Source organism: Schistocerca gregaria, chromosome 7, assembly GCF_023897955.1.
Source record: "Schistocerca gregaria isolate iqSchGreg1 chromosome 7, iqSchGreg1.2, whole genome shotgun sequence".
Classification (NCBI taxonomy): Eukaryota; Metazoa; Arthropoda; class Insecta; order Orthoptera; family Acrididae; genus Schistocerca; species Schistocerca gregaria.
In genome coordinates, this window is record NC_064926.1 from 493,957,170 (window position 1) to 493,980,465 (window position 23,296).

Consider the following 23,296-nt stretch of genomic DNA (forward strand, 5'->3'; position numbering starts at 1 on the left):
TATGTATTAAAAAATTTCAACATGATAATGATCTAAATAGAAACGCAAGTATTTACATTTTGAGCTCTTCTTAGGTGTATGATGAAACAGCTACCATTTAAACTAGCTTAAGACTCCACAATAAAAATCAAAGAAAATTTACATTAACTATGTACTACTTCTAATCAAGATTTATGAAGAATGAAATGGAGTTAACAGAATGTTCTGGAGAGCATGCACAAGTGGACAGTTTTGAGTTTTCTGCATTCTGATGGGTATCCCCGACAGTTTCAGCTAATATATTCATTTGGTCTCCAAAAAAATTTTAAGTTACGAGGGTCACTCCAAAAGAAATGCACACTTTTTTTTAAATCTATCTCTTATTCTACATGTTTGAAAGTTTTACAGTGTGTAGATACATCCTTTAGGGACAATATTTTCATTTCTCCACATAATTTCCATCCCTCTCAACTGCCGTACGCCATCTTGGAACCAGCGCCTGTATACCCACACGGTAAAATTCTGGCCAACCTGTTTTCATTCTCTGATGAATCTCCTTTGGGGTGACACCATCTCCTGTCAAGAATTCAGTGACTGCACGTTGCTTAAATCACATTGACCGACTGTCTGCAGAGTGTTCCGTACTTCACACTGTAACAACACAACCGTTCAATGCTAAGGCTTCCTGCCAAGTGGAGCTTTAGAGAAGAGCCTACAGAACAAGCCAGTACCTGCTGTGTACCAATGCTGTCAACTGTTGAAGAGCTACAAAGGTGGAGGCATTACTTTTCAGTCAACCCTCATATTTTGCGTACATATGAGTCCTTGAACTCCAAATTGCCTCTTATTTACTGGGCGTATTTTGGCCTCATTTGGGATTTGATTAAAAATGGGACTGTTCCTGGGCCCTCCCTAGGACCAAAGGCCACCAGGCAGAAGGGAGGGGGGCTGCATCCCCTTTGGTGAAATTATTAAGACACTAGACTCTCATTCAGGAGGATATTAGTTCAAATTCTCTTTCAGCCTTCTAGGCATAGATTTTCACAATTGCCATAAATTGTTTAATACAAAAGCTGGGGTGATTCCTATGAACAGAACACAGCCGCTTCCCTTCCCCATTCTTAGTTTATGCTCCATTTCTTAATGGTGTCATTATCATTTGTTTATTAAACCCAGTTTATTCAGGAAATATTATTTTTGTTTTGTTTGTAGGTGTAAGTTTAAATCCATTTACTTTCTTATGTTTAAACGTTATTCTCATTTCCAACAGAAATTTATAAAAGTTATTCTCAGTGTCAGTGTTGTCTATTAGCTTTTAAACATATTCACAAGAGCTCTCAAAAATAATTAATTGTGACAATTTTGTAATGGTAATCTGTCTGCAGGGTTAGTGTGCTACATGTATACATGCTCCAGAAACACGGGTATCATCACACTGATATAGTGTAAACTGCTTGAATACTTTATTTCCAGCTTTCTTGTTGAATTAACTGATGACTTTCTTAAAAATATTATTTATACACTGTATTTGTTGTCACCAACAATGAAACTAACACAGTTTCTTATTTCTAGGAAATCAACCAGGAGGACTTGGCAGCTATTCTTCCAGATGTTGTAACAATAGACAACCATGAAGATGAAGCAGGACCTCCTTTTGATGGTTTTGAAGATGTCAGTTCAGAAAGTGGGAAAGTGTCTGCAGCAGTTGCACAGCAACGAGCAACCACAGGAGCTGAATCCAGTAGTGATGTAGAACTACCAGAACAAGTTGTGAGTGATGCAATTAAGAGGATAAATATAGACAGTGAAGAGGCTACTCCAGCCATGACGAGGAGTGCTACAGCTGCAAAAAGTGGAGAGGCAACTGAAGAACCAGCTAACATCCCAGATGGAGCTGCGCCATCTTCATCTGTTGGTGGATATTCTTCAGCATTGCTTCAGCAGTTTGTTGAGAAGACAGAGATACTTTCATCACAGGCAGCTACTGTAACTTCAGTACAAGATACAAACAAGACAGCTACTCAGAGAGATGTTCCACACAGGCGAAAAAGGGGCCGACCCCCAAAAGTGATCAGACCACCTCAACCAGCTGCCGAGTCGACAAATCGGCCGGAATGCCCTACGGCACCCAGCAAACTGGTGCCAGAACTGGAAGCTTACATGCGTTTAGACTGTTCGGTGTCTAATGTTTCTCCAGACAGTGGAATCCAATCTGTGGCCGGCTCACCAGTTCACCAGTCTTGTTCACCTTCTTCCCATACGGCAGTTCATTCTCCTGCACCGAACACGCAGAAGACCTCTTCACCTCTGCCAAGTCCAGCACGGGATACTGCCACTCCCCCTCCTGCATTGTTTTCTGGTAGGCGGAAGAAAGGACCTGTGAAACGTGGTCCTGGAAGGCCAGCTAAGAACACTAAGTGCATACGCCGTCCACGAACTGAGCGTAGGGGTCCAGGCAGACCAAAACTGAGGAAGAATGTCAAGGTTGCAAGGAAGAGGCCAGTGCAAAACCATGTATCATTTCGCAATGCTTCAGCTGTAGTAACTGCTAGTGGTACTGACAGTGGTGACGAAATTCCTCCTACTCCATCACCTGTTCCTGTGGCTCCCATAAAACGAGGACCTGGAAGACCCAAAAAGGCCCCTCCTGTGTTGGAGCCCAATCTTCCTCTACCTGCTATGGACAGAAAAACTTCAAAGGAGGCTGAAAGTAGGAGCCCAGTGAAGAGAAAGGCTGCAAATCAAGGCAAGGCTAGTGAGGATTCACCTGTAGGAAAACTACAGAGGAATGACAGTAGTGGTGAAGTGAATGTGAAACAGAAAGGTTGTGCTACTTTTAGTGATGTAAATGTGAGAGTAAGCAGGAGATCTGAACTATCTCTTCAGACTGAGTCTACTGAAGTTAAGAGGTTTCCTGTTAAATCTTCTAGAGTGAGACTGAGAGAAAACAGCCAGAAGAAGGCTGAAACTGTTGTGCGTTCTAAAGTTACTGTTGAGGAAAGACGTAGGAAAGGTAGAAGGAGGCACGATATGACTCAGAGTAAAATTCCAGAAACTGAGAGACGACTGGGAGTACGTGGCCCCAGGCAAAGACATATTGCAAATTCAGGGACACTTTCAGCTTCTAACTCTCATTCAATTACAGTGCAGAAACTAGTGAAACCTAGACAGTTACCAAGGGTACATTCTTTTCCTCCTGGAATATCACATCACAAACACAAAAAACGAAAGAAAAAGCTAGGACTGGTGAAACCGGAGAGACGTGTCGTGGATCCTGCATTCCTGTTAGAAGTGGAAAAATTGATACAAGATTTTAATCGCTTTTGTATTATTGCCAGGGGAGGTTCTGTCTCGGGGAATTTGAGGGCAGGCGAATTAGCTCTACCATCAATATTTAGGGTTAAAAGAATCATTAAGAAGCGGAAAGGTAGTGAAAAATCAAGAAGTAGTGATAAAGAGTCTGGTGCTGAGGGAGATGGAGGGAAGGAAAAGTGCCGTCAAAGAAGAATAAAGAAGAATGCTGTTGAAGTACCGAAGGTAAGACTAAGATTTATCGGTTCAGGTTGCACTCTTTTTGTGTCTTAAACTCACCCAAGTAAAAATGGTAACTACTTTCTCAGTTCATGCTGTGAGAAAACATTATTTTATAATTATCAATTAGTAGCAATCAAATTGCATGGCATGGAATAGGCACACTGCTGGATTGACAATACAATGATTCTTTTAGTCACTTGGGTGTGTTTGGTTTAGAGGGGGGAGGGGACTAGGGGCTAGAACTGAAGGTGCTATGGTGTTTGCTTACCACAGTTGCTATCCGCTTCCAAGACCATTGTCGTATGCAGTTGGTAGGATTATTGATAAATAATACATTTGTTCTAGTGACATACAAGCCATCAGTATATACGCTTGGTGTCGTAACCACTGTGATTAAAGATTATGAACTTTGGATTTCAGCCACTGTTGATCTTTCCATTGGATCTTCAGCCTACCCATTCTTTGGAAGCCACTTGGCTGCTATTGCGCTTGATAAATGTGGGTCACTCATCCTTTAAGCATGAAATTTTCACCTCTGGTGATTTTGTGTGATTCTTTAACTTATGGTGAGAGTTAGGCTATATCTCCCCATGTTGCTTCAATAATCAATTGAAGAAACCTTGTTTCTGGGGTTGGGTTTTACTTCTGTTTCTTGCCATTAAGGACTCATGTCGCAGCATCATAGTTGCTTCCTGTTATCGCCTTTGTCTTGTAAAATTCCCGTCCTTCTCACTTAGTATTATAGGGTTATAATTGTTTTACAGCATATTCAGTTTTATGTTTAATATCAGTTTACTCAAAATGTGAATGTATACAGCCAAGGAAGATACATGTGCCAACATGTTTAATAGATAGTTATTAATAGCTGACTTGGAGGTAGCTATAGTGGTATGTACCTAAGAAGGCAGGCTGACAGTGGCAAGAAGTAGTGTACCACATGACTGTTCAGCCAGTAGTCTACCATATTTGTCTATAGCATGCACTTCAGGATGCACATGGGCCATTTAGCATTGAACTTTCATGTTAGTTTATGTATAGTGAAGGTACTTCGTCACAGTAGTGTTCATTATGGGTGGCATAAAGTGAACATGACAAGTAGTACATTAAGAAGTGACCGCAACAGTTTTCCAAGCATATAAACTGTTCTATGTTGTGCCAGAAGCAGAAACATTGGTCCAATCTGGCACTTAGGAAACAGCTGTAGCACGTGTCAGGAGACTGACAATGCCCCAAAGTGTTCTACATACTTCTCTGCACAGAATACATCACACAACCACCTTCTTGTTTGCACATCACTATAGCAGTAAGACACATTTGAATGTTATAATAAGAGTTTTCTTCAATAGCTGTGGTTATACAGAGTTGACTTCTCAGTATTCTGTCAAAAGCTTTAACACGGTCAACAAACATAATATAGGAATTGCAGTTTCATTCTGTCCTTTTTTCAATGATGTGTTTCATAACAAAAACTTAATAAACACAAGAATTACTATTACAGAACATAATCTGTTCTTCAGGCAAAATAAAATCTGTTATTGATTAGTGTTGGCAGTGAGGATCTTCATGTGTAGCTTATGTCCAGAGTTTATAAGGCTAATTACTCCTTCCTTGTATATGGGAACTACTTCAGATTCTTTCTTCACTTACTTGCTAGTTTAGCATATGTATCAGTTACTACATTTCATCATTAAGATAACAGAACACCATATCTCAAAAAACACAGATTTTAAAGGAAACTAAAATAACATTATAATATGTACAAGTTTAAATTGATACAAGTCATGCTAGTTTAAAGAGACACTGAGTCATAAAATAAAGTAACAATATCTGTTGCACACATTATTTGGCAATTTTTATGGTGTTAGTGACCTTATTTAGTGATATACAAGGCGTTGCAACCAAATTATTGTTAAAACACAAGAAGTTAAGAGTTTCTGCACTCATATAATTTTTAATGTTACTAACAGAACTGAGCATACAGACACAAAACATGAATTAAATATGAATTTAAAGTCTTCTCACACAAAAATAAAAGTTAGTTTTGTGGTTTTCCTACTGTTTACTTGACATTATGTGTAAATGAGACATCCTTAAAAAAGATTATAATCTTTTGGATAACTGATTTTAGAGACGTTAAATCACAATTCTTTTGTGCAAAAATTGTAGCTGGTTCTTATATTACTGGTCATTGTAATAGGTCATCTCAGAAGTAATTCCTAACGTCTTCAAAATCCAGTTTATATTTGGTACCCATAGATGGTTTATACCTCAGTGCCAATACATCTGTAACACCAGGCTTGCTTACTTTGTTCTCTGGACAAACTGATTTATAGCACAGAACTTGAGAGTAGTCTACACTGGGCATGTTTTTCATACCTCACTTCCTTTATAACATCAACATAATCAACTGGTGAGTTGAGCACCTCGTTTTCTTTCTGCATGTGGAATGCTCACCAGCTTCTGTTTGAAAGAAAGACAATTGGCCTGGGGTGCAAGCACCGACTGCACTACTTGTACGTCCATGGTATGAGGAGCATTCAGTAAGCAATGCAACACATTTTTTCTGAAAGCAGGTTGTTTTTATTTATGAGTACAATACTCCATGATATCCTCCACTCTTTTGGCTACAAAATCCTATTTTTCAAAATAATCTTCATTCAGTGCATCGGCCTTACACCTTCTTACTGGGAGGGCCTGTATGCCGGTGAGGTACCATTCTACTGGTTGACATCAGAGCCAACCTCTTCCTGTATCAATAACATTCCCATCATCAACATACTGCGTTTTCAGAGTGCATCTTTTATTGGGCCAAATTGATGGAAGTTGGAAGGTGCGAGGTCTGGACTGTAGGATGGATGAGGAACAGTCTGATTCAGTTTTGTGAGCTCTTCTCAGGTGTGCAGACTTTTGTGAGTCCTTGTGTCGTTATGGAGGAAGAGAAATTTGTTTGCATTTTTATGATGATGAACACTGAAATCGTTTCTTCAATTCCCTCAAGGTAACAATAAACTTCAGCTTTGATTGTTGCACCCTGAGGGAGAACATCAAATAGAATAACCCCTTTAGAGCCCCAGAACACTGTCACTGTGACATTACTGGAAGGTGGTGCAGCTTTGAAGTTTTTCTGTGGAGAAGAGGTGGTGTGGTGCCACTCCATGGATCACCCCCAGTTGGAGACCAGCTCTATTCCTTCATTTACTTGTCAAGTTCAGATCATCTACTTCTGAGCCTTTAGATTCCTCTACTATAGTAGGGTTATAACTGAACCTGTTGAGAATGTTGCTGGAACTTCTGGGCAGAAAATGTCTGACAATTATAGTGTCATCTTCAATATTTTACTTTCCCTTGATGTGTGATTATGTACTTGCATTTGAGTTTCCTGTAATATCAAAATTCACTGTTTGGATGTAAAATTTTTATACTGTGTACTTCTGGGATATTCTGTATAATAATTGTAGGCCTAAGGCATGATATTATTATCCATCTATCTACAAAATGAGTGTTATGCTTTGGTATAATAACATACTATAAGGTGGAGAAAGAATAGCACACCTCACATCTGCCTTATTTGTTAACTTACTAATTAATGGAAAATCTCATATAAAGATGTGAAACAATTACTAACAAAGAGATAGAGGGGCTGGCCAGTACTTACCTCAGCTCAGTACAGCCGATAGAAACATAAAAAACAACCGAAAATTTAAGTTTTTTGTGTTTCTATCGGCTGTACTGAGCTGAGGTAAGTACTGGCCAGCCCCTCTATCTCTTTATTTGTTAACTTAACACTTTCGATAATCTAATCTTTTGCATACATTAACTGATTGCCTGCTCAATTAATTACTTGTTGTGTATTAATCACTCCATTATAACACTGTTAAACTAGGCAAATGTTGTAAATATCACCAAAAAACTCTAAATAATTATTACATTGGCACAAAAATGACTGATGCATGTTAAATTCCCAAGCAGAAAAATTCTTCTGTGACACATGGTTTCATATACTAAGATTTGAATGTTAGAATTTACAAGTTTTTGTTAATGTGTAGGAGAACAACTAAGCATACATGTAATGAGATCAAAGATTTCTCATCTTATGCAGGACACAGTTCTTAACATGTACAAACATGCAGCTTAAAACTGATAATTTTTGATTTATGAGATTTTGCAATCTTGCTAGAGCTCCATTTCATTGGTTGTGAGGAAACAATTTGTTCTTTTCAGGAAGTGTTTTGGCACTCTCAATTCCTCCTTTGCCATTGACTGTTTAAATAAATTATAATTATTATGATGTTCTCTGATTCTTGATTAATACCAACTTCTCTCTCTGTGTCTCTCCCTCTCACTCACTCAGATGACAACAACATTTGGCAGAGAAGTATTGTAGTCATCGTGCTTACCTCCATTGAGTTGAAAAGTTATGACTAATCAGAAACTTGTGAAACTAAGTATTGCTTATGTAGTTACGGGCTGTGTAGAACTTGGTGAATGACAAAGCTAGACATTGGAATGGTGTTACACTGAGATGACAAAAGTCATAAGACACTTCCTAGTTGAAGTCTTTTTGCCTCTGTGGATGGTGCAGTAACTCAATGTGGCATGGACTCAACAAGTCACTGAAAGTTGCCTGCAGAAATATTAGCGAGTCTGCCTCTATAGCTGTCCATAATTGTAAAAGTGTTTGCTGGTGCAGGGTTTTGTGCACGAACTGACCTCTTGATTATGTCCCATAAATGTTCGATCGAATACACATTTGGCGATCTGGGTGGCCAAATAATTTGCTCAAAATGTCCAGAATGTTCGTCAAACCAATTGCCAACAAATGTATCATCCATAAAGATTCAATCATTGTTTGGCAAAGTGTAGTTGATGAATGGCTGCAAATCATCTTCAAGTAGCCAAACATAACCATTTCCAGGCAATGATCAGTTTAGCTGGATCAGGTGATCCAGTCCATTCCATGTAAACACAGTCCACGCCATTATGGGCCGCCACTAGCTTACACAGTGCTGCCTCGTTGACAACTGGAGCCCATGGCTTTGTGGAGTGTATCCCACACTCAAACCCTACAATCAGCTGTTACCAAATGAAATGGGGACTAATCTGATCAGGCCATGATTTTCCAATCATCTAGGGTCCAATTGATATGGTCAGGAATCCAGGAGAGGCACTGCAGGTGATGCTGTGCTGTTAGCAAAGGCACTCGCATTGGTCATCTGCTGCCACAGCTCATTAATGCCAAATTTCACTCCACTGTACTGGTATAAACATTTATCTTACATCACAAGTTGATGTCTGTGGTTATTTCACACAATTTGTGTGTTTCAATATAGTGGAGATGCTGAGTCACAGATATGCATAACGAAAAGACTGTCACAAAAATAGTTTTGGCCAGTAAGGCCTTCATCAAAATTAGTTGACACACACACACACACACACCACACACACACACACACACACACACACACACACACACACACACACACACACACACATTTACAATAGTGGATTTTCCATTGTTTAATTTTGTGTGTTTGTTTGTACTGACAACTGTATGGAATGGCACTGCTGCAAGTCATTAAGTTAGGGCCATTGGCCACTGCATTGTCCGCAGGGAAAGGAATGCCTGAAATTTGATGTTCTCGGCACACTGTTGACATTGTGGATCTTGAAATATTGAATTCCATAACTATTTCCAAAACAGAATGTCCATTGCATCTGGCTGGAACTACTACTCCATATTCAACATCTGTTAATTCCCATTGTATGTTCATAATCACTTCGGAAATCTTTTCATGTGAATCACCTTAGTACAAATGACAGGTCCACCAAAGCACTGCTCTGTTATGCAGGGTGTCCAGCTTGAAAGAGGCTTCATAAACATACATTTGCTTAAATTACACTTAAGGGCTTTGCATAAACAGCAGGAAATGAAATGAAATGAAATGAACATGTCCTATCTTGTTCATGGTGAAATAAAGGTGAATCACAATAGATGCTGGAATTGACCACCCTCAAATTGTAAACACAGCTGAACTCGCCTCTGCAGATTTTCCAACGTTGCTGCCAGAATCTGTGGTGTTACTGCCTGGATTTTGTGGACGATGTTCTCGTGTAAATCTTCAGAGTTGTATGATTTGCTCCTGTAGACCTTGCCATTTAGGCCACCCCATAAAAAAGTCAGTTGGTGGTAAATCAGGTGACCTTGAGGGCCACAGTCCTTTCAAAATCACTGTGCTTGGGAAAAATGATTCCAAACTCAGCCATGGTCACTTGAAATGTGACATTTGGCCCCATCCTGTTGGTAGCAGCTGAGGGTAAGTTCTTCATCACCCAGCTATTTTACAAATTTGTGAAACATTTCAGTGCGAACTGCCCTTGTCACATTAGACTTGGGGGGGGGGGGGGGGGGGGGGGAGGGGGGGGGGGGGATAGTCTGATGTTGCACGGAACACGCCAATCTTTTGTGAATGCAGGGGTTGCTCATCCAGTGCATGTGGATTTTTCATTACACCACAGAATTGTACTGTGAGAGATGTAGAACTGCTGTCCCGAGTTTGTGACATTCTACATTCCTGAGAAAAACGTTGGTTGAACAGACCTTGCAGGAGAGGCCAAAAATTTTTGTTGCACATCAGTCACTGCCCCCCCCCCCCCCCCCCCCCCCCCCCTCCATAATGGCGACTGTTCCCTGCCACGAATATCCAACATCATTCAGTTGCTCTCTATCTTATTCACTAAGTGTTGTATGCAGCATTTAGACAGTATATGCTGGTCACCAAACCTTTCAACAAACATTCACTGACATGTGTTAATGAAACCAATAATCCAACATTGTTTCACAAAAACCATGTGCTCTTCAACAGAATAGCCATTTGTTGCTAAACACGAAACACTGAGCTGCAGCCACAGTGATGTGCAGAAACACACCGTTGCCTCAAACGATGTCGCAAAGTACAGTGTTGCCACAGCAGATGCCACAAATTATACAGTGTAATTTCAGTGGAATTGCTACACGTTTGTGGGGCCACTTTCGAGTGGGACATCTTGTACTTTGTGTGCATGATACCACTGCCATCTATATATTTGTATATCGATATCCCATGACTTTTGTCACCTTAGTGTATGTATTGAAGGATCATAAAAGTATTTACGTACAGGAAATACTTATTCATTCTTTCACTTAAATGCTATAATAGCTACACTGAATCACAGCCCAGCATTTCCTGCTCAAGTGTTTCATCTACGCTTATCTGGACATTGGCTTTATTATATTTTAAATATTTGTTATACATATGGGTTATGCACAAATTCATGTTCAAACAGCGCATATACTCTTTTGATACATACTGCATTGTACAGTCTGTAGCACACTTTGCTCGATATTGTCTTTAAAAATGCCCCACACAACTGTAGGGTGCCTTTCCTTTACTGTAGTTTGTGATATAATTTGAGTCTCCAGTATTTTTGTTTAGTTGCAAACTTTGGAAATAACAATGAGTCTATTTTTGTTATAGGGTCATGAACGGCCTGAAGCTAATGCCAGCAATGAACAGAGGCTTCCTTTGAAGAAACGTCACTACCACATGTCAACCGCAACAAACCTTCAGCCAGTTAACACATCAGCAGATACTACAAAAATAGACATTACCACTGACAGCAAGAAAACAAGTGGAATGGAGAGATTGTGTCTAGAGAAAGAGAAGAGTGGTACAAGCAGTACAAGCATAGTGGCAACAGCTGGTAAAAATCAGATAAAACCAGCAGAGAAGATATGCTCAGTTTCAAAAGAAAAATTGGGTGATAAAACAAACTGCGTGACAAATGCAGCTAATAAGAATTGTGCTCAGATCGACATAAAGTCTAAACTGCTGGCAGATGTTTCCAGAAATTCCATAGATGAAACTATCGAGGCTTGTATAACCAAATATACAACAACGCCATGTCTTGACAAAACCCCTCAGGGACAACGCACTGTAATTGTCACACCTAAAAAAAGGCATCGATTAGAGAATGTTGTAGCTGCTACTTGCAATAGTGCAAAAACACCATGTGTGGTAGTTAACAAGAACAAAGATGTAACAGGTGATAACAGTTCTTCACATAATGTTCCTCCACAACCAAGCAAACGAACTGCGTCACGTAGTGCGAGTATAAACTCTACTGCCACTCCTGTTGCTGTCAGTGTGCCACTGCCGGTGTCTACTGCACCGTTGTTGTCATCCTCAGTTACTACAATTACAACAACCAGTGCAGTTGCAGCGCCAGTGACAACTACAATAACAACAGCATCGTCATCAGTGGTGACAACAATTGCATCAACAGCAGTTGTTCAGGGATCTTCTTCGGTGTCTGCTGAGCCAAAAGTTCCACCAGGCATCTTTGAACCGTCAGTGAAAATTGCTGAGCCAGATTCCACTGTTCCTGCTTCTCCTACACATGCAAAGCCATCATCACCAGTATTGAGCAAGTCCAGTTTCCCCACCATTAAGGTGGGATCTCCTATCCACAGGTTATCGTCATCAGTTTCGAAAACAGCTATGTTGCCGAAACGTGTGAGTTCAGTCATTAACAGGACAGTAGTTAAAACCAATTCAGCTTCAAATAAATTAGCATCTTCACAAACAAAGTCAGTGGCAGCTGCTAAATCATTGTCACCATTAAGTAAAGTGTCCACAGGAAACAGGACAGTAACAGCCACAAAGCTTTCATCACCCGTAACACGAGGTGCATTATCAAAAGAAACTGTGTGTACTAGCAAAAGCAATTTACCTGCTGGTAAAACTAGTGACACCAGTGTAAAAGACATTGCAAAATCAGTGCAGTCACCTACAGTAATTCCACCTACAGAAAAATCGACTGTTGCTTCAGGAAGATCTGTTCCACAGCCATGCAGAACATCTCCCGTTATAACCAGGACAGTGCAGACAAGGCCTGTTCCTTCCTCAAAAGTGAGTTCTAGTAGTGATAAAAACAATGTTACTGAACATGGAACACACACTTTTCATAGTCTCAGATTGAAACGTCTTAATGGAGCATCAGCCCGGGAAGAATCAAACCTGAAACGTGTACATCTAAAGAGGAGAAAGTTAATCAGGGATGTGCGTATCCACGTTACAAAATTAACTCCACTAGAGCTTCTGAAAAAAGCAGCAGGGGCAGTGAAAGAAAGAGCTCGAAGAAGGAAAACAATTAACAGAACTGGCTTTCCAATAAAAAGAAAGAAGAAAAAGAGACCCCCATTGATTGATAAATCGTTGGAACAGATTCAAAACTGTCTGTCAGAGAAAGTACAAAATTCCAGTGAATCACCAGCTACATCACTCCACGTACCTGTGATAAATGAAGCATTAGTGTCAAATAGTGAAATTTTGAATTCCAGTTCAGTTAATGGGACTCAGTGCACAGAGACCAAATCACCAAATAAAAGGGACCAAGTGTCGGCAAAAAGTGAAAAACCAAAGGGTCGTAAAATTGAATCACTGAAGTCGGAAACAACTGAAATACCTCAGTGCTCGGATGAAAAGATCAGGGAAGAGAAAGTAGAGTGTGTTACTAGTACTACTACCTTAGACCTTTACTCTAGAGATAAGAACAAAAATCGAAAAAGCGCCTGCAAAGTGGAAGATGATACTGACACAGAATCCGACGTAATAAGTAGTAGCAAGAAAAGCAGAGGTGCATTGCGTGATGTTGGTGCAAAATTGGAAGGTTATGGAACAGATGATGAGAGTTCATGTGCTATGGAAGATATGGTGTTACCACCCAATGAAGAAATACCTAGGAGGAAGAGGAGACGTGACTTGTCACAAGATGAGCCTGTTGCTCCACCAAAGCGCTATAGAAAATGTCGTGAGGACTATGTTGACAGAGATGATGTGTAAGTACACTGTTTTCAGTTGTTTTCTCTATTTATTTGTCGTGTTAATAGTAAAAAGTGTTGCCGTGAGTTCATTCACCTGAATGAAAAAATGTATAAATACCCCCTCCCCACCTCTCTCTCTCTCTCTCTCTCTCTCTCTCTCTCTCTCTCTCTCTCTCTCTCTCACACACACACACACACACACATGAAAATAATTGGATATATTGTTAAAATATGTTAATGGTGATTGGTGATGTGTGAAGAATATCTTTTATTCCTTTTAAAATGTATATAGTGACACAGTATTGCTTTTCTTCTTGTGACTGTAAAATGAAAGTTATTCCCCTTTCTATTTATTAGTTAGAGCAGCAAAAACTGAAGCACCGAAGTTTCTGTACTAGTGCTAGATACAGTGCTCACTCCTTAGTAAGTAATATGGGCATCTTCATTAAAGATATTTGTTTAATTAATTTTATTTCAAAGAAAAACATGTGAGATTGCTCATGAGACAGTTTCGGTCACTATTATCATTTTTGCTAAGTAGACACACCTCCAGAAGAACATTTCTTGTCAAATACTTACCAGGATAGTGGGTTACTGTTAAACTTACAATCTTAATTTCAGAGAAGTCATAAGGTAATTTGATATCCAAATGAGATTGTATTCAAACCCTCAAAAGGAAAACAGAGATGGACAAATATAGAGAATGTGGGAACATTGTAATTGGTATGCTGCAAGCCACCCACTAGCCACTTAGCTGTGATACTTAAGTGGTGCCTCCTGTTCCAAGTAGAGAAGTCATTCTCTTTAGTTAACTGATTCAAATTTAAGAATGAGGAAAGTGGCAAATATATAGATTGATCCAGTGACCTGCTTGTTTCTGAGGTAAAAGAAAAGTCTGCCCTGGATTGTTACAATGAATTTAGGAGATATTACACTTTATGAGGAACAGTACAAAGTAACAGAACTTTGGTCCAACCAGATTGTCTCTGGGCATTCCTACCATAGTTGGTACTAAAGTTCCGCTCCAGCTGCTGAATTGTAATCACAGTTTTTATATCCTGTATATATGACTACCAAACATGACTTTTGCGTAAAGTGAAAAGTTAATTTTCGCAATATATTTTTCTTTGTGCATTTAATGTTGTACAGTACATCTTGACATACCTATAATCTTTTGATACTGAGTACCATAACTGTAAGTTATTTACGCAGAGTTAACACTTAACCCATATGTGCTTGTACTATTTTTGTTAATTATTATATAATGCGGCTATCTGATAGTCGAAATTCTCATTCATATTCCATGGAAAATAAATATAATTTATCTTCTAGCACCAAAACAATAAGTGTTGATAGAGGTAAACACAGTTTTACGTGTGGCCTCATCAGTACTCATCACACCATTCCTGTTGAGGAGTTGCTTTGTGCGAACTTTGTAAAGTCCCAGGAATGGAGGTTCTCTCAAGCGAATTTACCTGTTTTAAGTTATCACAGAGTCGACAGTTGTACAATAAAATTACATTTTTGATGTGTGTTGGTTCTATAATATCTGGTTTCTTATTACAACTTATTTGCAGCAGTGAAGTGCTTCCATATGAAAGTATGATATGTAGTGATGTTCCTTCGGGTGATGAATCTACAAAGTCTTCTCAGCGTAAAAAACAGCCTCGGTGGAGAAAGAAATATCTTGTGGCTGGGTTATTTTCAGACTACTATAAAACAGAGTAAGTTTAAAATAAGTTACCATCATTTATTCAAGATAAATTTTGTTTAAAGAAACTCTAATAGTGCAAAGTAGCTGTTACTTTTTATTCTGGGAAGAAAAGTTTGAAAGTAACTGCAGTCCCCCTTCCATCCTTTATCATTATTTTTTTCAGTTTTAACTTGTTCACTGCCATATGCACCATATATTTTCAGAAATAATCTGCTTGTGGTAATCATCAATACTTATATTGCCCTGATGTAGTACAATACCCTTACTTGTTTGAGCCACTGAACTGCTTTCATGTTTACTGCAATAAGAAGTCCCATTTCTTCATACAATGCTAAGGTTTTTTTTTTTTTTCTCCAAGGAAAAGGAGCTTCAGGTTATAGCAAATACAGAGTACAGAATAGTTCAGAAAGCACTCCGAATTAGAAGTGTCTTCTGTTTATGTGATGAGACATTGTTGGAATACCTGAAAAGAGTATCAGTACTTTTGATTGAAGAGATGTGTAGTGAAAGGTGTGTGTGTGTGTGTGTGTGTGTGTGTGTGTGTGTGTGTGTGTGTGTGTGTGTGTGCGTGCGTGTGTGTGGGCGTGCGTGCGTGTGTGTGGGCGTGCGTGCGTGTGTGTGGGCGTGCGTGCGTGTGTGTGGGCGTGCGCGTGTGTGCGTGCGCGCTGTGCTGTAGTATGTACGAGGGTCTACCCCCCCCCCCCCCCCCCCAAACCTCCGATCACTTGTATAGAAGCTACGTGAGCGGCAGAAAGTGGACATGCGCTGTAGTCTACTGCGCAACTCTCGCACTACACACTCCGCCATTGCCGACCTCAAGGCATCAGTCTGCGTTGCACTACAGTCACATAAACATGGAGACCGTCATTGTTGTTCCCGCCAAGTATGAATTACAAATTGTAATTTGGTTTCTGCAAGCAGAAGGGAATAGTGCAGCAGAAATTCATCAGAGAATGAGCCAAGTGTATGGTGATAACTTCGTGACTGATGGTGTTGTTCATGAGTGGTGCGGAAGGTTTAAAGATGGCCGATGTGACATGCATGATGAAGGGTCCCAGGGACGAACGTCTGTCGTTACAGCTGATCTTGTTGAACGCATTGACTGATTGGTTACAGAAAATTGTAGGTTCACCATAACTGTTTTGTCTATGGAAATTTCAGAAGATTCAAGATCTGTCGTACACACTATCGTTACTGAACATTTAAGCTACAAAAAACTTTGTGCTCGTTGAGTTCCAAAAATGTTGACGGACGCCCACAAAAGTCACCGAATGGCATCAGCTTTGAATTTCCTTGACTGTTATCACAATGAAGGAGAGAACTTTTTGAAATCAATAGTTACTGGAGATGAAACTTGGACCCAATACGAGACACTGGAAACAAAACGACAATCACAGCAATGGATGCATCCAGATTCACCAAAAAAATTCAAACAAACATTCAACAACTGAAAGGTACCGTGTTTTGGGACTAAAAAGGTACGTTGCTTGTAGAGTTTATGCAGCCCAGAACCATTATCAATGCAGCTGCTTATTGTGGAACTTTACAACGTTTGCATAGAGCCATTCAAAACAAATGTAGAGGAATGTTGACTTTAGGAATCGTGTTGACCCATGACAACGCTCATCCACACACTGCTTCCACAGCCCAACGGCTCCTTGATTTAGAGGAAAAGTTTGGGGAGCTGGAGGGCTTGTTCAAAATGCAATCTGGGTCAGTCTTGATAAAAACAGCATCCTCTGCCCAGTCACAAACACTACTCACCTCTGATAAGGTGGGGGATATTTCTGTTTCCATCATGCCCCATAAGGGCTTAAGTATGGTCCAGGGTATCATATTTTGCAGGGACCTTCTTTAGCAGTCTGACATTGAGGGACACACATTACCCGAGATTGTCAAGGTGGTGGTCTACCACTGTGACGTACAGCCATATATCCATCCCCCCATGCGGTGTTTTAAGTGCTGGAAGTTTAGCCATATGTCTTCCTGCTGTACTTTCAATGTTACCTGTCGGGATTGTGGAGATCCTTCATATCCCAATACTCCCTGTGTCCCATCTCCAATCTGTGTCAACTGCGGAGAACACCATTCGCCTTACTTGCCAGACTGCAGGATTCTCCAGAAAGAAAGAAAAATAATGGAATACAAGACCCTGGATTGACTAAACATACACTGAGGCTAAGAGAAAATATGAGAGACTACGTCCTGTGCATCTATGCATATGACGTCAACCTACGTCGCTGCTATGACAAAAGTTTTACCATTTTCTGTTCTGCCACATACAGTTGGCTCTCAGAGCTGTCAGACTCCACTTGCCCCTTTATTGTGGGGGGGCCACTTCCCTCCCTGTTGCTCATGCACAACCTACTTCAGGAGCAACACCCTCCCAACCATCGGGGACGTCAGTCCCCACTTCTCAGCCGAAGAAGCGTAAGTCTTCTTCGGCTCCTCTTGCCAGGAAGGGGTCCCTTGGGTCACTCCCTTTCCAGGTTCCTACCAGTGATAAAGTTGACATCCACCACTGGCTGAAGCAACCACAGGTAGCTGGTCGTAGGGCTTCACAGTCCTTCTCAGTCCCTGAGACTGAATCAGTGAAGCCCTCCCAGCCGGGCAAACCTGAGGAGCAGCGAGAGAAACCTAAAAAGAAAAGAAAAAGGCACCCCCCCCCCCCCCCCCCCCTCCTAAGAACCAAGGCCCTGCCGTGGCACCCACACCATCACTACCTACAAAGGATGAGGTGGAGATATTGGCATCTGCTGAGGACCTAGGTCTCGCTGGGCCCTCAGGCACAATGGATGTCGATTGCACAGATACTCATCTGGTGGCAACAGGTGACCCTGAGGTGTAGACTGCCTCATTGAGTGTTTCATGCCTTCCCAGTCTCACGATCATGTAATCCTCCAGTGGAATTGCGCTGATTTTTTCTACCACCTGGCTGAGCTACAGCAACTGTCAAGCTTTACAGCTGCTATCTGCATTGCCCTCCAGGAAACTTGGTTCCTGGCAATGCAGACCCCTGCCCTCCACAGCTATAAGGGATATTACAGGAACCATAGCGACTATAATAGTGTGTCAGGTGGAGTTTGTATCTATATACTGAACTCTGTGTGTAGTGAACCTGTGCACCTTCAAACCCCTCTTGAAGCTGTGGCTGTCAGGACAAAGACAATGCAGGAAGTAACTGTCTGCACTGTATATCTTCCTCCAGATGGTGCAGTACCTCTGAACGTATTGGCTGCACTGATTGATCAACTCCCTAAATCTTTCCTACTTTTGGGAGATTTTAACGCACATAACCGCTTATGGGGTGGCACCATGCTTACTGGCCGAGGTAGGGAGGTTGAAAATTTACTGTCACAACTAGACCTTTGCCTCTTAAATACAGGTGCCCCCACACATTTCAGTGTGGCACATGGCACATATTTGGCCATTGATCTCTCACTTTGCAGTCCTGGCCTTCTCCCACCTACCCACTGGAGTGCACATGACGACTTGTGTGGTAGTGACCATTTCCCCATCTTCCTGTTACTCCCCTGGCGTCATGCCCATGGACGCCTACCCAGATGGGCTTTAAACAAGGCAGATTGGGAAGCCTTCACCTCTGTTGTCACCGCTGAATTTCCCACACATGGTGCCATCGATGTTGTCATTGAGGAGGTGACTACAGCAATCATTTCTGTGGCGGAAAATGCGATCCCTCGTTCTTTAGGGTGGCCCCAGCAAAAGACAGTCCCTTGCTGATCGCCAGAAATTGCCGAGGCAATTAAAATGTGTTGGTGAGCTCTACAGTGATATAAGCAGCACACTTCCCTAGAGTAGCTAGTTGCCTTTAAGCTGCTCCGTGCCCGCGTTCTCCAGCTTATGATGCAAATGGTGTTGTCGAGCACTTTGCTGAGCATTATGCTCGAGCCTCTGTGTTGGAAAACTACCCACCAGCCTTTCGCACCCTCAAACCCTGGATGGAAAGGAAAGTCCTCCCGTTCATTACACGCCATAGTGAACCTTATAACACCCCATTTACAGAGTGGGAGCTCCTCAGTGTCCTTGCTCATTGCCCCAACATACCTGGGCTGACACAGTCAGATGATTAAACATCTCTCATCTGACTACAAGCGACATCTCCTCATCACCTTCAACCAGATCTGGTGCAATGGCATCTTTCCATCACAATAGCGGTAGAGCACCCTCATTCCAGTGCTCAAACCCAGTCATGACCCACTTGATGTCGATAGCTACTGGCCTATCAGCCTAACCAACTTTCTTTGTAAGCTGCTGGAACATAAGCTGTGTTGGTGGTTGGGTTGAGTCCTGGAGTCACGTGGCCTACTGGCTCCATGTCAGGGCAGCTTCCGCCATGCTCGCTCTACCACTGATAATCTTGTGTCCCTCGAGTCTGCCATCCGAAGAGCCTTTTCCAGATGTCAGCATCTGGTTGCCATCTTTTTTGACTTAGGTAAAGCAAACAACATGACCTGGCAACATTATATCCTTGCCACAGTGTATGAGTGGGGTCTCCAGGGCCCGTGACGATTTTTATCCAAAACTTCCTGTCACTCCGTACTTTCTGTGTCCAAGTTGGTGCCTCCTATAGTTCCCCCCATATTCAGGGGAATGGTGTTCCGCAGGACTCCATATTGATTCTCTCTTTATTTTTAGTGGCTATTAATTATGTAGCAGCAGCTGTAGGGCCGTCAGTCTCGCCTACACTGTATGTGGATTACTTCTACATTTCGTACTGCTCCTGCAGTACTGGTGTTGTTGAGTGGCACCTACAGGAAGCCATTCTCAAGACATAGTCATGGGCTCTAGCCCAGAGCTTCCAGTTTTCAGCTGCGAAGTCGTGTGTCATGCATTTCTGTTGGTGTTGCACCGTTCATCAAGAACCAGAAGTTTACCTTAATGAAGATCCAGTCACTGTAGTGGAGACATATCGATTCATAGCACTGGTTTTCAACACCTGATTGACTTGGCTACCTTACCTTTGTCAGCTTAAGTGGAAGTGATGGCTGCATCTCAATACCCTACACTGCCTGAGCAACACCAACTGGGATGCAGATCGCTCTACGCTGCTGCAGCTCTACAGAGCCCTTGTTAAATCCCGCCTCGACTATGGGAGTCTGATTTACGGTTTGGTGGCGCCTGCAGCGTTTCATTTACTCGACCCAGTGCACCTGTGTGGTGTTCGCCTAGTGACGGGAACTTTTAGATCAAGTTCGCTGACCAGTGTCCTGGTGGAGGCTGGAGTCCCTCCATTGAAGGTTAGGCATGCACAACTGCTCACCAGTTATGTTACACACGATTTTAGTTCTCTTGCACATCTGAAATACCGTCTCCTTTTCCCACCCATGGACGTTCATTTCCTGCGTCAGCGGTCCAGGTTAGGGATTACAGTTGCAGTTCGCATCCAGTCCCTTCTGTCTGAACTGGGGTCCTTCCCGTTACCACCTCCCCATTCACATACACCTGCATGGTGTACACCTAGGCCGCAGATTCTTCTGGACCTTTCGCATGGCCCTAAGGGCTCCGTTAACCCTGTGGCTCTCCGCTATCACTTTCTCTCGCTTCTTAACATGTACCGGGACCATGAAGTGGTTTACACTGACGGCTTGATGGCTGGTGGTCACATAGGCATTGCTATGTTCATAGAGGACATATTGAACAGCTCTCCTTTCCAGATGGCTGCAGTGTTTCCACTGAAGAGCTGGCAGTCATATCTCATGTTCTTGAGCACATCCACTCATGCCCTGATGAGTCATTCCACCTGTGCAATAACTCCTTGAGCAGCCTAGAAGCTATCGACCCGTGCTACCCTCGCCATCCTTTGGTACCAGCCATTCAGGAGTCCATCTATGCCCTGGAATGGTCCCGTCATTCAGTGGTGTTTGTGTGGACCCCAGAACCCGTCGGAATCACAGGCAACGAACTTGCCGACAGGCTGGCCAAACAGGCTAAGCAGAAACTGCGTCTGGAATGGGCATTTCCAAAACTGACCTGCATTCTGTCTTATGCTACAGGGTTTTTTGGCATTGGGAGGTGGAATGGCATAACAGAATGCACAACAAACTGCATGTCATTAAGGATACTCCAATGTGTGGAAGTCTTACATACGGTCCTCTCACATGGAATCAGTTGTCCTCTGTTGTGCTCCACATTGGCCATATGTGGTTAACACGTGGTTACCTCCTCCATCGCGAGGACCCACCTCGGTGTTGCTATGTCTCACAAATGACGCTCGTCCACCTCTTGCTGGACTGCCCATTTCTAGCCCCTCTGCGGTGGACTTTTAACTTTCCCAGCATCCTACCTTCAGTGTTTGGTGATGTGCCTCAACAGCAGCTTTAGTTTTGCATTTTACTCGTGAAGTTGGGTTTTATCATTTGATCTAGGTTTTAGCGCATGTCCTTTGTCCCCCTGTGTCTTCCACCCTACTGCTTTTAGAGTGGAGGTTTTAATGTGTTGCAGAGTGGCTTGCTTCTCCTTTTTATTCTCATGGCCAGCCAGCCAACCATGGTAATCTGCTCTCTTGTTTTGATCTCTTCTACATGTTTCTTGCTTCTCTTTGATTTTCTTGTCTGATTTTGTCCATTTTAGTGTTTGTTGCCCTTCAGTCATTCTTGTGGTTTTCTCCATTCTTCCAGCTGTGGTTTTTTATGTCTTGATTATTTTACTCCCATCCTTGTGGAAATATTTTAATTGGAATGAGGGACCAATGACCTAGCAGTTTGGTCCCTCCCCCTCTTTTAAACCAACCAACCAACGGCTCCTCGAACAATTTCAATGGGAAATTTTCAATCATCCACCGTACAGTTCTGACCTGGCACCCAGCGACTTTCACGTTTTCCCAGAACCAGAGACATGGCTAGGAGGGCAGCACTTTCATACCATTCATTGGTGGCAAAATTTTTTGAAGAGGGTATTGCAAAGCTTGTCCACAGGTTCGATAACTGTCTCAATCTTTTCGGTGATTGTATTGAAAAGTAACCATAAGCGTACAAAAATTTTGGTAATATGTTTTCTATGAACTTGTCTTTTATTTATAGCCTATTGGAGGATGGAAAAAAAGGCCCTTGTAGATATAATCTGTTTAGTCCTACTTATCTCTTTCATTATGTTTACAGTGTTAATAATAGGAATGAAGGCAGCAACTCTCTAGCAACTCTGTATATAGCTGAGTAACGACATAGAGTGTATAGCTGAGGCATCGAGTCTCTGATAAGCACAGAAACAAGACTGAGGACATTGCCAAGCTTTTGCAAGAATATTACTTCAGAGCTTAGTTCTGAAGAAAGATTCATCTGAAAGCTCAGCAGTGTTCTCATTTATATTTATGCACCTACCTACAGATCAATGTCTCAGCTATATGGTGGGTTGTTTGTTATCTTTATTCCTTCCATTACTTATATTCCACCAAGGCCTTTCCATTACTATGTTTACAGTGTTAGGCGACCACCAGCAGATGTGGGAAAATCCAGACTTATCTATAGGCCTGAAGAACACCAGCATGGTCTTCTTCCTCCACCATACCACTGTGGAAAATATTTGCGACAGAGAAGACTGGAGTTCAAATTGCCGTATGACTTGTGGTGGTTACATACACATAGCCAGCTTCCAGGCCGAGATCGGGTACCGTCTTGGAATTACAAAAAGATCCGCACAAGTAAGTGTTATCACAGAGTTCTAAAAGATAACTGTATAACTTACTTGCACATTATTAGAATTATTTAAACTAATTATATGCATGTGTATTTCTTTTGTAGATGTGTACTACGATGTCAAACCAACGTACATGTATGAGGCACAGGCTTGTAACTGTCCACTACCAAGTAGACCTGGTGTCAAGGGATGTGGTGAGGAGTGCATAAATCGAATGGTTTATGCTGAATGCTCTCCACAGCTTTGTCCGTGCAAGGATTATTGTTCAAACCAACGAATACAAAAGCATGAATGGGCACCAGGGCTGGAAAAGTTCATGACAAAGGACAAGGTAACCATGAATATGTATCTTAATTAATGGATAATATCAGTTGGAAATCTGTTTTTATAGTTTTTTTTAGTATCGACACAAGCATGAATGCCGCTACACTACACTGTCAGCTGGGTACTTCACTGGTCAACAGTGGCTCAATAATGACTGGGGAACAAAACTATGTGAGAGGAAATAAGACTCGCTCAGCGAATTACTCTACTGGAAACAGATAGTCCGAAAT

General features: G+C 41.8%; 1 protein-coding gene across 3 annotated transcripts in view; it reads left to right on the forward strand.

The window, feature by feature from the left end:
* The window catches only part of LOC126281722 (histone-lysine N-methyltransferase ash1), a 322,515-nt gene that overhangs the window by 248,492 nt on the left and 50,727 nt on the right, over positions 1-23,296 (forward strand). For 2 of the 3 annotated variants that reach the window (XM_049980899.1, XM_049980900.1), the window contains 5 exons: positions 1,552-3,516; positions 11,028-13,390; positions 14,953-15,099; positions 22,526-22,746; positions 22,847-23,073. In XM_049980899.1, the coding sequence (XP_049836856.1) occupies positions 1,552-3,516; positions 11,028-13,390; positions 14,953-15,099; positions 22,526-22,746; positions 22,847-23,073 (4,923 nt within the window). The remainder of the gene's footprint in view (positions 1-1,551; positions 3,517-11,027; positions 13,391-14,952; positions 15,100-22,525; positions 22,747-22,846; positions 23,074-23,296) is intronic. The other variant, XM_049980898.1, reaches the window with a different exon arrangement.